The sequence below is a fragment of the Schistocerca gregaria genome, chromosome 4, assembly GCF_023897955.1.
Source record: "Schistocerca gregaria isolate iqSchGreg1 chromosome 4, iqSchGreg1.2, whole genome shotgun sequence".
Lineage (NCBI taxonomy): Eukaryota > Metazoa > Arthropoda > Insecta > Orthoptera > Acrididae > Schistocerca > Schistocerca gregaria.
Genome location: NC_064923.1, coordinates 397,617,235 through 397,629,182, shown reverse-complemented (window position 1 = coordinate 397,629,182; position 11,948 = coordinate 397,617,235). Strand labels below are relative to the sequence as shown.

General features: G+C 41.3%; 1 protein-coding gene across 1 annotated transcript in view; it reads left to right on the top strand.

Moving 5' to 3' along the window:
* Nucleotides 1–230: 230 nt before the first annotated feature.
* The window catches only part of LOC126266838 (UPF0184 protein AAEL002161), a 28,528-nt gene continuing 16,810 nt past the window's right edge, over nucleotides 231–11,948 (top strand). The window contains exon 1 of the mRNA XM_049971407.1: nucleotides 231–593. Within this exon, the coding sequence (XP_049827364.1) occupies nucleotides 470–593 (124 nt within the window). The 5' untranslated portion in view covers nucleotides 231–469. The remainder of the gene's footprint in view (nucleotides 594–11,948) is intronic.

Sequence of the window (11,948 nt, the reverse complement as noted above, 5' to 3'; positions counted from 1 at the left end):
TGATTCGTACTTGTGTACACGAGTTAGGCGCATAGTTACATGTATTACAGTGTAAAATAGCACAATTACATGAATTAGAGCGTAAAACAGTTTTGTTTTTAAAGTGCAACGAGACGCCCATTTTGCGAGTCCGGCCATATATTCATTATTTGACAGCTGTGAGGGGTTGTGATTCTGAAGGCTCCAGCCTGCGTAAAGTAGGCTGTGATCTGACACAAAGAGTAAAGCAGTTTGACGTCCAGTGTAGGTGATCATGGTCACTGAAAACAGGGTGTTAGGTTCTAACATCCTTGACTGAAAAATGCCAATGTTATTGAATCTGTGGTTTGACAATATCGATAGTGAACTGTCAATTTATTCATTCTGCGGGTAAATTGTTATAATCAAGTAGCGTATTATCACTGGTTTATCTCGTGACAGGTATTTTGCGGTGGATCAAAAACTGGATAAGGAAAATAACACCAGCGCGATGAAAGTGGAGAGTACGAAGGATATGGATAATCAAGGCAACAATACGAATCCGGAGGAGGCAAACACAAGTACGGAGCAGGCAAACGCTTTTCTGGAGCAGACTACGGAGGAATTCGACCGTGGTAAGTTATCGCTCGGAGAGGTGCTAACATACATTGGCACCAGTTCTAATTTGGGTGGTGATACAGTGAGTGGTACTGAAATCTAAGTAGAAGGTTGAATTAGGCTATGAAGTCATAACATAGTCAATGTCCTCATTAATTTGTGACACTTCAAGGACAGGTCATTATAATGTTAAACTGAAGCTCCCACTTTAAATTTTGCGCATGGTTTAGTCACCAAAGTTCAATTTGTTACTGTTGTAAAGAAATGTAATCGTTTTCACCCAGTACTTCTTACTTTAGTGTAAATTAGCTGACGAAAAGTTTTCTTGTTCCATGTAATAACTAATCCGACGCAGCAACGTAAAGAGAACAACAAACAGCTGCAATATTTTTGCGTGTCAGTATAATATATATGTCATTTTTATCAAATCACTACTCATTGTCAGAAAAGCTGTCATCACATGCCATGACACTCACATTTATTTTCCCCGCCTCATCATATTGTGAAAAGGAGCAAGCCCCTGTTACTGCAATAACTTTGTTGAGTCTTGTTCTTGCTTATTAATTATATCATAATTTTAGTACTCCAGTGACCTCTCAGTATAACGAAACAATTGTTTCCTGGGTCTACTTCTTCCCTGTTTATCCATTAAAAATGAATCAAAAGTTCGAGTATGCAGTCAATGACTGTAGGTCCGCAACAGCACATATGCCATTTCAAATTATGTAAAACTTGAAGTCCCCAGAATAAACCACACAAAGTGAAATGTGAATGTGTTTGATGTAATGGGAAAAACAGTTTAGGAGTTTGTAAATTAGATGAATGAAGAAAGGCACCTCCATAATAAAATATAAAGATGAAACTTAGAGAATATATCATGCAGGATAACAGAATAATTGCAATCATATTACTAAAAGAATGTATTCCTTCTGAACATCAGACAAAGCATGCTCTCCACCAGCTCCATATGCATCTTCTTATGCTTTCCTCTCATCACATTCACTCCTTGGAGGAAAGTGCTTGATGATCTGTGCGCCACAGACCACATCCCACCAAAATCCAGGAGTGTACTACAGCCTCCCATGTGTTGCACCTATAGGGAAAACATGGGAAAGATTGGATTAATTATGGCATGCACAGAGGTGTTGAAATAGTCATTCTTCCAGCAATCCATACTGAATAACATAGGGAGAAGCCCTAATAAATGGTATATATTCAATGACATGCATGTCACAGTGATTTTCAGAGTATAGATACAGATGAAGATGTAGAGAATGGTTATTCAGCAAAGCACACTGTCTGCTTAGTAGGCTACTGTGTTACAACATATAGACAGGTCCTTGAATGTGAGAATTATATCAGAATTAACCACATGCTGTGCACCAATATCAGAGTTTCATTGGCAGCTTGAAGACATCCTGTTCACTTCTGGAGCAAAGAGCACTGTTCCGCAATTTGAGTCATTGCACAGCTTAATGGAGTTCAAATCCAGATGAGAACATCAGTGCGTTTCAGATAGTATGGGGAAAATTTTGGTTTATGTACAAAAACAGGAAAAGATTATGGTACTCTTGAATACCATGAATGACTGCACATGGCCCAAACTTGATATCAACAGGATCTCTAGGGGTTGCAGAAGGAACCAAATTACTAACAAACTGCCTGTTGGCTTCTGTCTCTTATTTTTTAGCTGCAGCACAGGGATGCAGGAGGTTTTTCTCTTTCTGGTTGAAGCTACTGTCATGTTTTTGTATCTGTTTGGCTTCCTGAACAAGCAGACTTTGTAGCTCTTCTCCACAGCAAGAACTTTCATATCAATTAATTTTATTATGTACGCAGTCTCAAACTGCACACATTACACCACAGCCAATTTCTCCACCTGTCCCAACCTGTAAAGCCACTAACGTTTGGTGATGCTCACCTTGATGGATTATCCAGCCATTTCCACATACGTTTCCACATGAACATGGTATGTGCTGTATTCCTAACATTGCAAGTGTCCTCTCTTTTATCATTTGCCGATCTCAGAAACTCTTTGATCTTCTTGCAGTGTGGAACCATGGTGAGAAACAACTCAGTGATTTCCTATGACACCTGAATAGTCTCCATACTATAAAAAAAATACTAAGGAGTTAGAAAAGGCCAACAGCTACCCTTTATAGATTTATTTATTTATTATTATTGGCCCTGTAGATCATACAATTTGTGCAGCAAAGCACATCATGATATAGGACAAGTCCATTTGAAAATTATGTTGAGGCGGTGTATGATGAGAGATGACAGTAATGGTGCATAACTCACATAGCAGAATACATATAGGATATATAGACCAAATATAAAAAGGTGGTGTGTGATGGGAGATGACAGTGGTGGTACATACTGCACATATCAGTACATATAGGAGATGCAGTCAGAAATCAATAACATACAATAATTAAATCATACTACCAAGTAGAAACACCTACAGGTGATTAAACAGCTTATTACAAGTAATTAAAATTTTGTGGTACATACTTCACACAGCAGAATACATATATGAGATACAGACAGAATGTAAATAAGATACAGTGATTAAATTATCTTCCTAAGTAGAGATAATTGCAAGTGAATAAACAGCTTATTGACAGTAATTAAAATTTTGTTTCAATAAATTCATGTACAGAATAGAAAGAATGATTTAGTAGTAATTCCTTTAATTTAATTCTCATTATTTTTGGGTTTTTGCTTGTTTTTATGTCTGTTGGGATGTGGTTGTATATAATAAACGAAAAGCACCAGTTTGATTTTGTTCTACAATATTACTTTTATTGTTAACCAGTTTTCAGCTTACAAGGCCATCTTCAGACATTTACTGAGTATTATCACCAAAGAAGTTACAATGTTTGCAAACAACATTGGAAGAGAAACATTGTAACTTCTTTGGTCATAATACTCAGTAAATGTCCGAAGATGGCCTTGTAAGCCGAAAACCAGTTAACAATAAAAGTAGTATTGTAGAACAACATTATTATTTTGTGTTGTGAGCTATAATTTGTAATTGGGTTTTGTTTCTGGTGTCACGTGTGTGGTGGTCTGGATATCTGTGATTCAAAGTGCTGTACTGTAAAACAAGCTAGTTCCACTATATAGAGGCATGGCAGTGACAGGATTTTTAACTGTTGAAACAGTGGTTTACAGTATTCAATAGTCAAATTAAATCGGGTGATGCTGAGGGAATTAGATTAGGAAATGAGACACTTAAAGTAGTAGATGAGTTTTGCTATTTGGGGAGCAAAATAACTGATGATGGTCGAAGTAGAGATGATATAAAATGTAGATTGGCAATGGCAAGGAAAGCGTTTCTGAAGAAGAGAAATTTGTTTACATTGAGTATAGATTTAAGTGTCAGGAAGTCGTTTTTGAAAGTATTTGTATGGAGTGTAGCCATGTATGGAAGTGAAACATGGATGATAAATAGTTTGGACCAGAAGAGAATAGAAGCTTTCGAAATGTGGTGCTACAGAAGAATGCTGAAGATTAGATGGGCAGATCACACAACTAATGAGGAGGTATTGAATAGGAATGGGGAGAAGGAGTTTGTGGCACAACTTGACTAGAAGAAGCGATCGGTTGGTAGGACATGTTCTGAGGCATCAAGGGATCACCAGTTTAGTATTGGAGGGCAGCTTGGAGGGTAAAAATCGTAGAGGGAGACCAAGAGATGACTACACTAAGTAGATTCAGAAGGATGTAGACTGCTGTACGTATTGGGAGATGAAGCAGCTTGCACAGGATAGAGTAGGATGGAAAGCTGCGTCAAACCAGTCTCAGGACTGAAGACCACAACAAAAGCTAAACAGTGCTCAGTTTGCAAGAGAAGCTAAAATTACTTACTTCAGTGTACTTGATATTGAAAAATGCATTACAAGAAAATTTAATGTTTTCAGTGTCATCTGGAAAACACACACACACACACACACACACACACACACACAGAGAGAGAGAGAGAGAGAGAGAGAGAGAGAGAGAGAGAGAGAGAGAGAGAGAGAGAGAGAGAGAGAGAGATTCAAATCAATCAAACTGTGCGATCAAGGACCATGTAGATCATGTGCCGACCTCACAATGCTCCTCCAGAGTTGGCGATGTAGTTGTCACAGACTCATAGCTGGCAAAGGTCTTTCTGTAGCTCATCCTCCCATTGCTTTCTGGCTCTTCCGATTAGACAGGTACCATCAGTTCTTCCCATAAGTACAGCTTTTGCCTTAGAGGTTTCTGGTCTCCTAGCAATGTGGCCTGCCAAGCTTATTCTTTGTTTTTCCCCTACGTCTCCACTAGATCCCTTCCTGGACAGGCCTGAAGATACATCTCATAATTTTTCTTTCAAAGACCAACAAGTATTCTTCATCCTTCTTTGTTGTAATTAGGGCTTCTGTCCCATAAAATAATACTGGCACTATCATGGCATTGTATGCTACAAGTTTGGTCTTAATTGACAGATTCTTGGATGACATTATCTCATACTCAAATAAGTTTTAGAGTCACTCACAATATGTTGGTTTATTTCCTGTTTTAAATTGTTTTGCCTGTTAACCATGTACCAAGGTATTTAAAATTTTCCACTTTAGCAGATTTCCATAGCCCTACTTGTAATGGGATACCTCCATTACCTCAGTCTTTTCTGCATTAATCCATAACCCAGTCTTACTTGCATTTTGCGCTAGGTCCTCTACAGTTTCTGCCATTTCTTCGTCTGATTCTGCTAGAACGGCGATGTCATATGCATAACCCAATAAATCTGTCCTGCCATTCAGCGTCACCCCTTTGTTTTTTGTTTTCATTTCTCAGATTACTTTCTCTAGGACCAGATTAAATAACAGTGGTGAAATAACATCACCTTGTCTCACACCGATTCTGATATGGAATTCCTTGGACAGCTCCCCTCGGTATTTGACTTTGGCTTTTGTCTCCACAGGGCAAACCTTGACATATTTATTAACTCCTTCCTATTACTGTTCTTTTTATGCAGTGGGATAATGACAGCTGATTTCCACTCGTCTGGGATTTCATCTTTTTCCCATATTTCTGTTATGAGATTGTATAGCTATTTCTGAAGTGTTTCTCCTCCTTCCTTCAACAACTCTGTCATTATCCTGTCTTCTCCTGGTGCCTTAATATTCTTTAGTTTCCTCATTGCCCTTCCTACATCTTTTTGAGTCACTTGAATGTTTGCAGATTCTCCTTCACCCTCTGTATTATTCTCATGTGAAAATACACTCTCTGGATCTTCAGCATTTAATAACTCTTCAAAATATGCTCTCCACCTATTCAGAATTTTTTTTTTATTGTCTGTTACCATATTGCCATCCTTACCATTAACTACAGCTTATCATTAACTAAAGCTTTGTTTGTGTGACCATTACTCACATGTTTCAACATCTGAAACATTTTCGTGCTGTCTGATATTGTATTTGCCTTTTCGATTTCATCAATCGTATTGTTCGTGTACTTTCTTTTTTCTTTTCCCAAAATCCTATTTGTTTCTCTTTTTATGGTCTTTAGTGCTTCAGGGTTAGCCCAGTAGTGAGGCTGCCACTGTTCTGCCCTGAGCTGGCAGGATTTCTTTTCAGGGTTTACTCCCTTAGGAAAGCTGGCTTTACTATGCCTCTAGAACCTTCCCAGCCTTCTTCGTTGGAGGTAGAAAAGAAAAATTAAAGACACCATCAGACCTCGAAACGTAATCCTGTTGGGGTCGTAAAAGTAAGAGGTGGCCAAGGGAGGCTTATAGGAAAGAAAACAGAAGATGCCTGACACAAGTAAGTGAAAGTAATGTCAGATTTAGCTAAGGGCCCATGTGGTTGTCACCCACATACTCCCAAGGCAGGAGCCCCCTTGGAGCTGTCTTTATATGTAGATATTTATATTACTTGTGGCTAACCTGAAAAGCAAAACACACTTCTGCATTCATAATACAGTACTGGATAATGCACCAAGTTCCTCTCTGTAGATACTGAATGAACATAGAGAAATATCTCTAAAGAAATTCATCATGGTAGCAGGTGAGAACCCTAGGAGAATAAGGCATTCAAAGTAAAAAAATATTTCAGACCTGACTAACTTATTATTTCTGTTAGCTATTATTTGCTTGTCTGCAACCAGAGCTTAGATATAAATGATTATGAGAAATCTGTGTATTTCAGCTGTAGTACACACACTAAAAATAAATATGGGGTAACCATAACATTACTAAGTGGTAAAGCAAATTTAAATTTTAGTGTTTTTGCACGTTCCCTGAATCACATACACATCGAGTTGTTATGACAAGGACATGTCAGTAGGTTTACAAATAAGGTAATTCTTCTCTATGCAGACATGACTACATGCAGGCAATTTACACTGCTGGATATTATAAAATCTTAATCCACAACAAAATTTGATAAATGTAACCAGACTACTCTGTTCAGAAATTATTCTACATGTGCTCAAAAATTGATATCTATGTCTGAAATGAATCCGTTTCAGCAATATGAGAAGGTGGAAAACTTCAGTAAGTTAATCACAGATACTTTTTGTGTCTCACTTATTTAGATTGTAAATAAAAACTGAATTGTTAATTTGATTACTGATAATACATTTGGAGATATATATAAATATACAAAGATGATGTAACATACCAAACAAAAGCATTGGTATGTTGATAGAGACACTAACAAACACACACACACACACACAAAATTCAAGCTTTCGCAACCCATGGTTGCTTCATCAGGAAAGAGGGGAGGAGAGGGAAAGACGAAAGGATGTGGGTTTTAAGGGAGAGGGTAAGGAGTCATTCCAATCCCGGGAACAGAAAGACTTACCATAGGGGGGAAAAGGGACAGGTACACACACACACACACACACACACACACACACACACACATCCATCCGCACATATACAGACACAAGCAGACATATGCCTGCGTCTGTATATGTGCGGATGGGTGTGTGTGTGTGTGTGTGTGTGTGTGTGTGTGTGTGTGTGTGTGTGTGTGTACCTGTCCCTTTTCCCCCCTATGGTAAGTCTTTCTGCTCTCGGAATTGGAATGACTCCTTACCCCTCTCCCTTAAAACCCACATCCTTTCGTCTCTCCCTCTCCTTCCCTCTTTCGTGATGAAGCAACCATGGGTTGCAAAAGGTTTAATTTTGTGTGTGTGTGTGTGTGTGTGTGTGTGTGTGTGTGTGTGTGTGTGTGTGTGTGTGTGTGTTAGTGTCTATATCAACATTCCAACACTTTCGTTTGGTAAGTTACATCATCTTTGTTTTTAGATATATTTTTCCCACGTGGAATGTTTCCCTCATATACACTTTAAGATTAACTGAGATTACTCACAGCAATGTGGAAGTGTTCAGTTGTTGATAGGCATACACAAAAGAAAGAAAATTTGATAGTTTTCACAGTTATCCTGTGACAGTACATAAAAGTGCCAATATTATCTTTTGGCAGATGTACTGGTCGTGGTGGAGGTAGTATCGGATGGGGTTGGTGGACGGAGAGGGAAATGGAAGGCAGGAGATGGACTCAGGGTAGATGGCTCAGAAGGAGGTGGCTGGTTTGCTAGCTAGGAATGTGGGAGGGTAGCAGGTATATGGGCTGGCATGATTGTGGTGGCCAATGGGGAGCAGCACACACTGAAGGTGATGTGGGATGCGAACTGGGAGGGGCAGTATGAAGGAGGGGGAACTGTTGGGTGAAGGGTGTGGGGACAGTGGGTTACCTGAGATTGAGGCCAGGTTGATTACGGGAGCGAAGGATGTGTTGCAAAGACACTCCTCTCTGTGTAGTTCAGAGAATCTGGTGGTGTGGGGAAGGATTGAGATGGCTCTGGTTGTAAAGCAGCCATTGAAACGGAGCTTGTTGGGCCACCAGGTGGTCGAAGTTGTTCTTAACAACAGTTTGGCAGGGGCCACTCATCGTAATGTACAGCTTGTTGGTAGTCACACCAACATAAAAGGTGTGCAGTGTTTGCAGCAGAGTTGGTATATAACATTGCTGCTTTCACAGGTGGTATGGCCTCTGATGGGGTAGGATAAGCCTATGACAGGACTGGTGTACAAGGTGCTTTGTGGGTGAATTGGGCAAGTCTTGCACCTTTGTCTGCCAAAGGGCTCTGATCCCAGTGACAAGGGATTGGGAATGGGAGTGGAATAGGGATGGACTAGGACACTGTGTGCATTTGTGTGGGTGATGGAACACACTTTAGGAGGGGTGGGAAGGATCTTTGGTAGGATGTCTCTCATTTCAGGGCAGGGTGAGAGATAATCAAAACTCTGGTAAAGGATATGGTTCCATTGTGGCAATTTTTGTAGCTGATTCTTGGGGAGGTATGAGGGTATGGCACTGGAAACCCATTTGCAGTCTAGTTTTGTGAGGTGTTGCTTGCCTGTGACAGCTTTTGTACTGTTCAAGGGAGTTCTTGTCAGAGCAGATACATTGTCCATGGGTGGCTAGGCTGTATGGGAGATATTTTTTGATGGGTTTAATGTGGACAGAGGTGTGGATGGAGCCATCAGAGGGTTGGAGGTCAAAATCCAGGAAGGTGGTGCATTGGATAGAGGAGGACCAGATGAACCAGATGGGAGAAAAGGTGTTGAGGATTTGAAAGAATGTGGAAAAGGTGTCTGGCCCTGAGTACAGATCATGAAAATATCATCAATGAACCTGAGCCAGCCTAGGGGTTGGGAGTTTGGGAGGCTAAGGTGTTCTGTAGATGGCTCATAAATAGGCTGGCTTAGGAGGATGCCATATGGGTGCCCATGGCTGTGCTGTGGATTTGTTTGTAAACCATTCCTTCGAGGAAAAGTAGTTGTGGGTCAGGATATAGATAGTAAGGTGTATAAAATATGAGGTGGTGAGTGGTGGTGGTGGTGGTTAGTGTTTAACATCCCGTCGACAACGAGGTCATTAGAGACGGAGGGCAAGGTCGGGTTAGGGGAGGATTGGGAAGGAAATCGGCCGTGCCCTTTCAAAGGAACCATCCCGGCATTTGCCTGAAACGATTTAGGGAAATCACGGAAAACCTAAATCAGGATGGCTGGAGATGGGATTGAATCGAGATGGTGGGTTTGGAGCCTGAAGGACATTGGGTGAGATAATGTTTTATAGTGGAAAAGCCATGGACATGAGGGATGTTTGTGTATAGGAAGGTGGCATCAGCAGTGATGAGTAGGGATCAAGGAGGTAAAGTGTAGGGAAGATGGAAAGTCAGTAAAGGAACTGGTTGGTATCGATGAGGGAGGCTAGGTTTTGTGCAGTTGATTGGAAATGTTGGGCAACAAGAATGGAAGTCCTTTGGTTTCCGCTATCCATGACCTCGTCTCTGCCCTTGTCTGTGCCGCCTGCTCTGTTGTCTTCCTTTGAGTCCCAAGTCGTGGGCATTCCAGGGAATGAAATACTGACCATTTGGTTATAGAGGCAGATACTTACCCCAGTCCCTTTCATGATTTAGGTGCAGATAAGCGGATACACATCAGATCTCTCTTTGCCCAAAAGTGGAATGACATCTGGTGCCCTACTGCACTCAGTAATAAACACTGCATAATCAAGGAGACTACTGCAGTTTGGCACTCTTTTTTCTGCTCCTCTTCGATGGAGTCCACTGTCTTTTGCTGTCTATGCATTGGTCATACTAGACTTACCCATTGTCTTCTCTCGCATAACGAGCCACCCCCTACATTGTGGATGTGGAGCCAGACTGATGGATTCCCATATATTGGTGGAATGTAATATTAAGTATAGGCTACAAGGTTCCTTGTCTTTAATATTAGTGGACGTTTCGTGGATGGTTGAACTGGTCCTCAGTTTCCTATGTGAAAGTGGTTTTTGTTCTCAGTTATAAGGTTTTGCTTTACTCGTGGAGTAGGGGCAGGGTGGTCGTGCTTGGGGCCTCTCTTTGCGTTTTGTGGGTCTGGGACCCATGACCACTTCTCTTGCAAAGGCTGCTCTTTGATCCCTCTGTTTTCCAGTTTTTAGATTTGGCCCACCATTGTATGCCTTCTGCTGTGTGTGTGTTTTTAGATTCCTCACTTTATAATTTGACACCTCTGACTGGATCTGTCCACTTTTAGTAGACCCTTTATCTTCCACAAGTAACTTTTGAATCATGCAACTGAAGACCTCACAGTTTAGTCCCATAATGTATATCAGTCAGTCACACCTAATCACACCCTAACCAGCTTCCTGGAATTCCTTAGCACCAACTTGGCCTCACCATCCTTCCCAAATCCCTTCCTAAGAACACCAACCTTCCAGCAGAACAAAAGATGCCCATAGTACACAACCTGAAAACAGATCCAGATCTAATCATCCTGCAAACAAAGGCTCCAAGACTGTTGCGATGTGTTTCTGTGACTACCTGCTGGGGGGCCTCCACCAACTGTCTGACTCATCCACCAACAAGTTTGCCGGAGTGATCCCATCCCAGGAGTCCAGTATAACTTCCTGTCCCAAGTGAAACCCATAGATCCTTCCCAGAACATCTCATCTGAGTCCATCTTCCTCCCACCTCCAACAATGCCTCACCCAGACACAATCTACATGCTTCTCAAAATCCACAAACCCAACAATCCTGGACACCCCATTGTAGCTGGCTATTGTGCTCCCACTGAAGCCAACCAATTGCCCAAAACCTATCCTCCGACATCAAAAATACTAACCAATTCCTTTGCTGATTTTCCACCACCTCTACTTCTTTATCTCCTGCATCCCTACTCATCACTGTTGATGCCATCTTCATATACATAAACATACCTCACGCCCATGACCTTGCTGCTATCAAACACTCTCAATCCCAATGTCCTTCAGGTTCCAAACCCACCACCTCATATCTTATGCAATGTATCAACTATATCCTAACCCATAATTATTTTTAGCCGGCGGGGAAGATTTACAAATAAATTCATGGCAGAACCTTGAGCACCCACTTGCCACCCTTCTATGCCAACCTGTTTATGGGCCATAAAAGGAAACCTACGTAGCCTCCCAAAACTTCCAACCTGTAGCCTGGTTCAGGTTCATTGATGGTATCTTCATTATCTGGATCCAGGGCCATACACCCAATCCACATTCCTTCACATGCTCAACACCTTTTCTCCCATCTGCTTCACATGGTCCTCCTCGTTCAACATGCCACCTTCATGGACATTGTCCTCCACTTCTGTAATGGCTCCGTCCATACCTCTGTCCACGTTTAACCCACTAACCACCAACAGCACCCCAACACCTGCATCTGAACAGCTGGCATCCCTTCTACACAAAAGGATGCCCCCCACACAGCATAGCCACTCATGGGTGACATATCTGCAGTGATGAGATATCCCTTGCCCAGTATGCTGAGGACCTCGGTTTCCTGTGCCA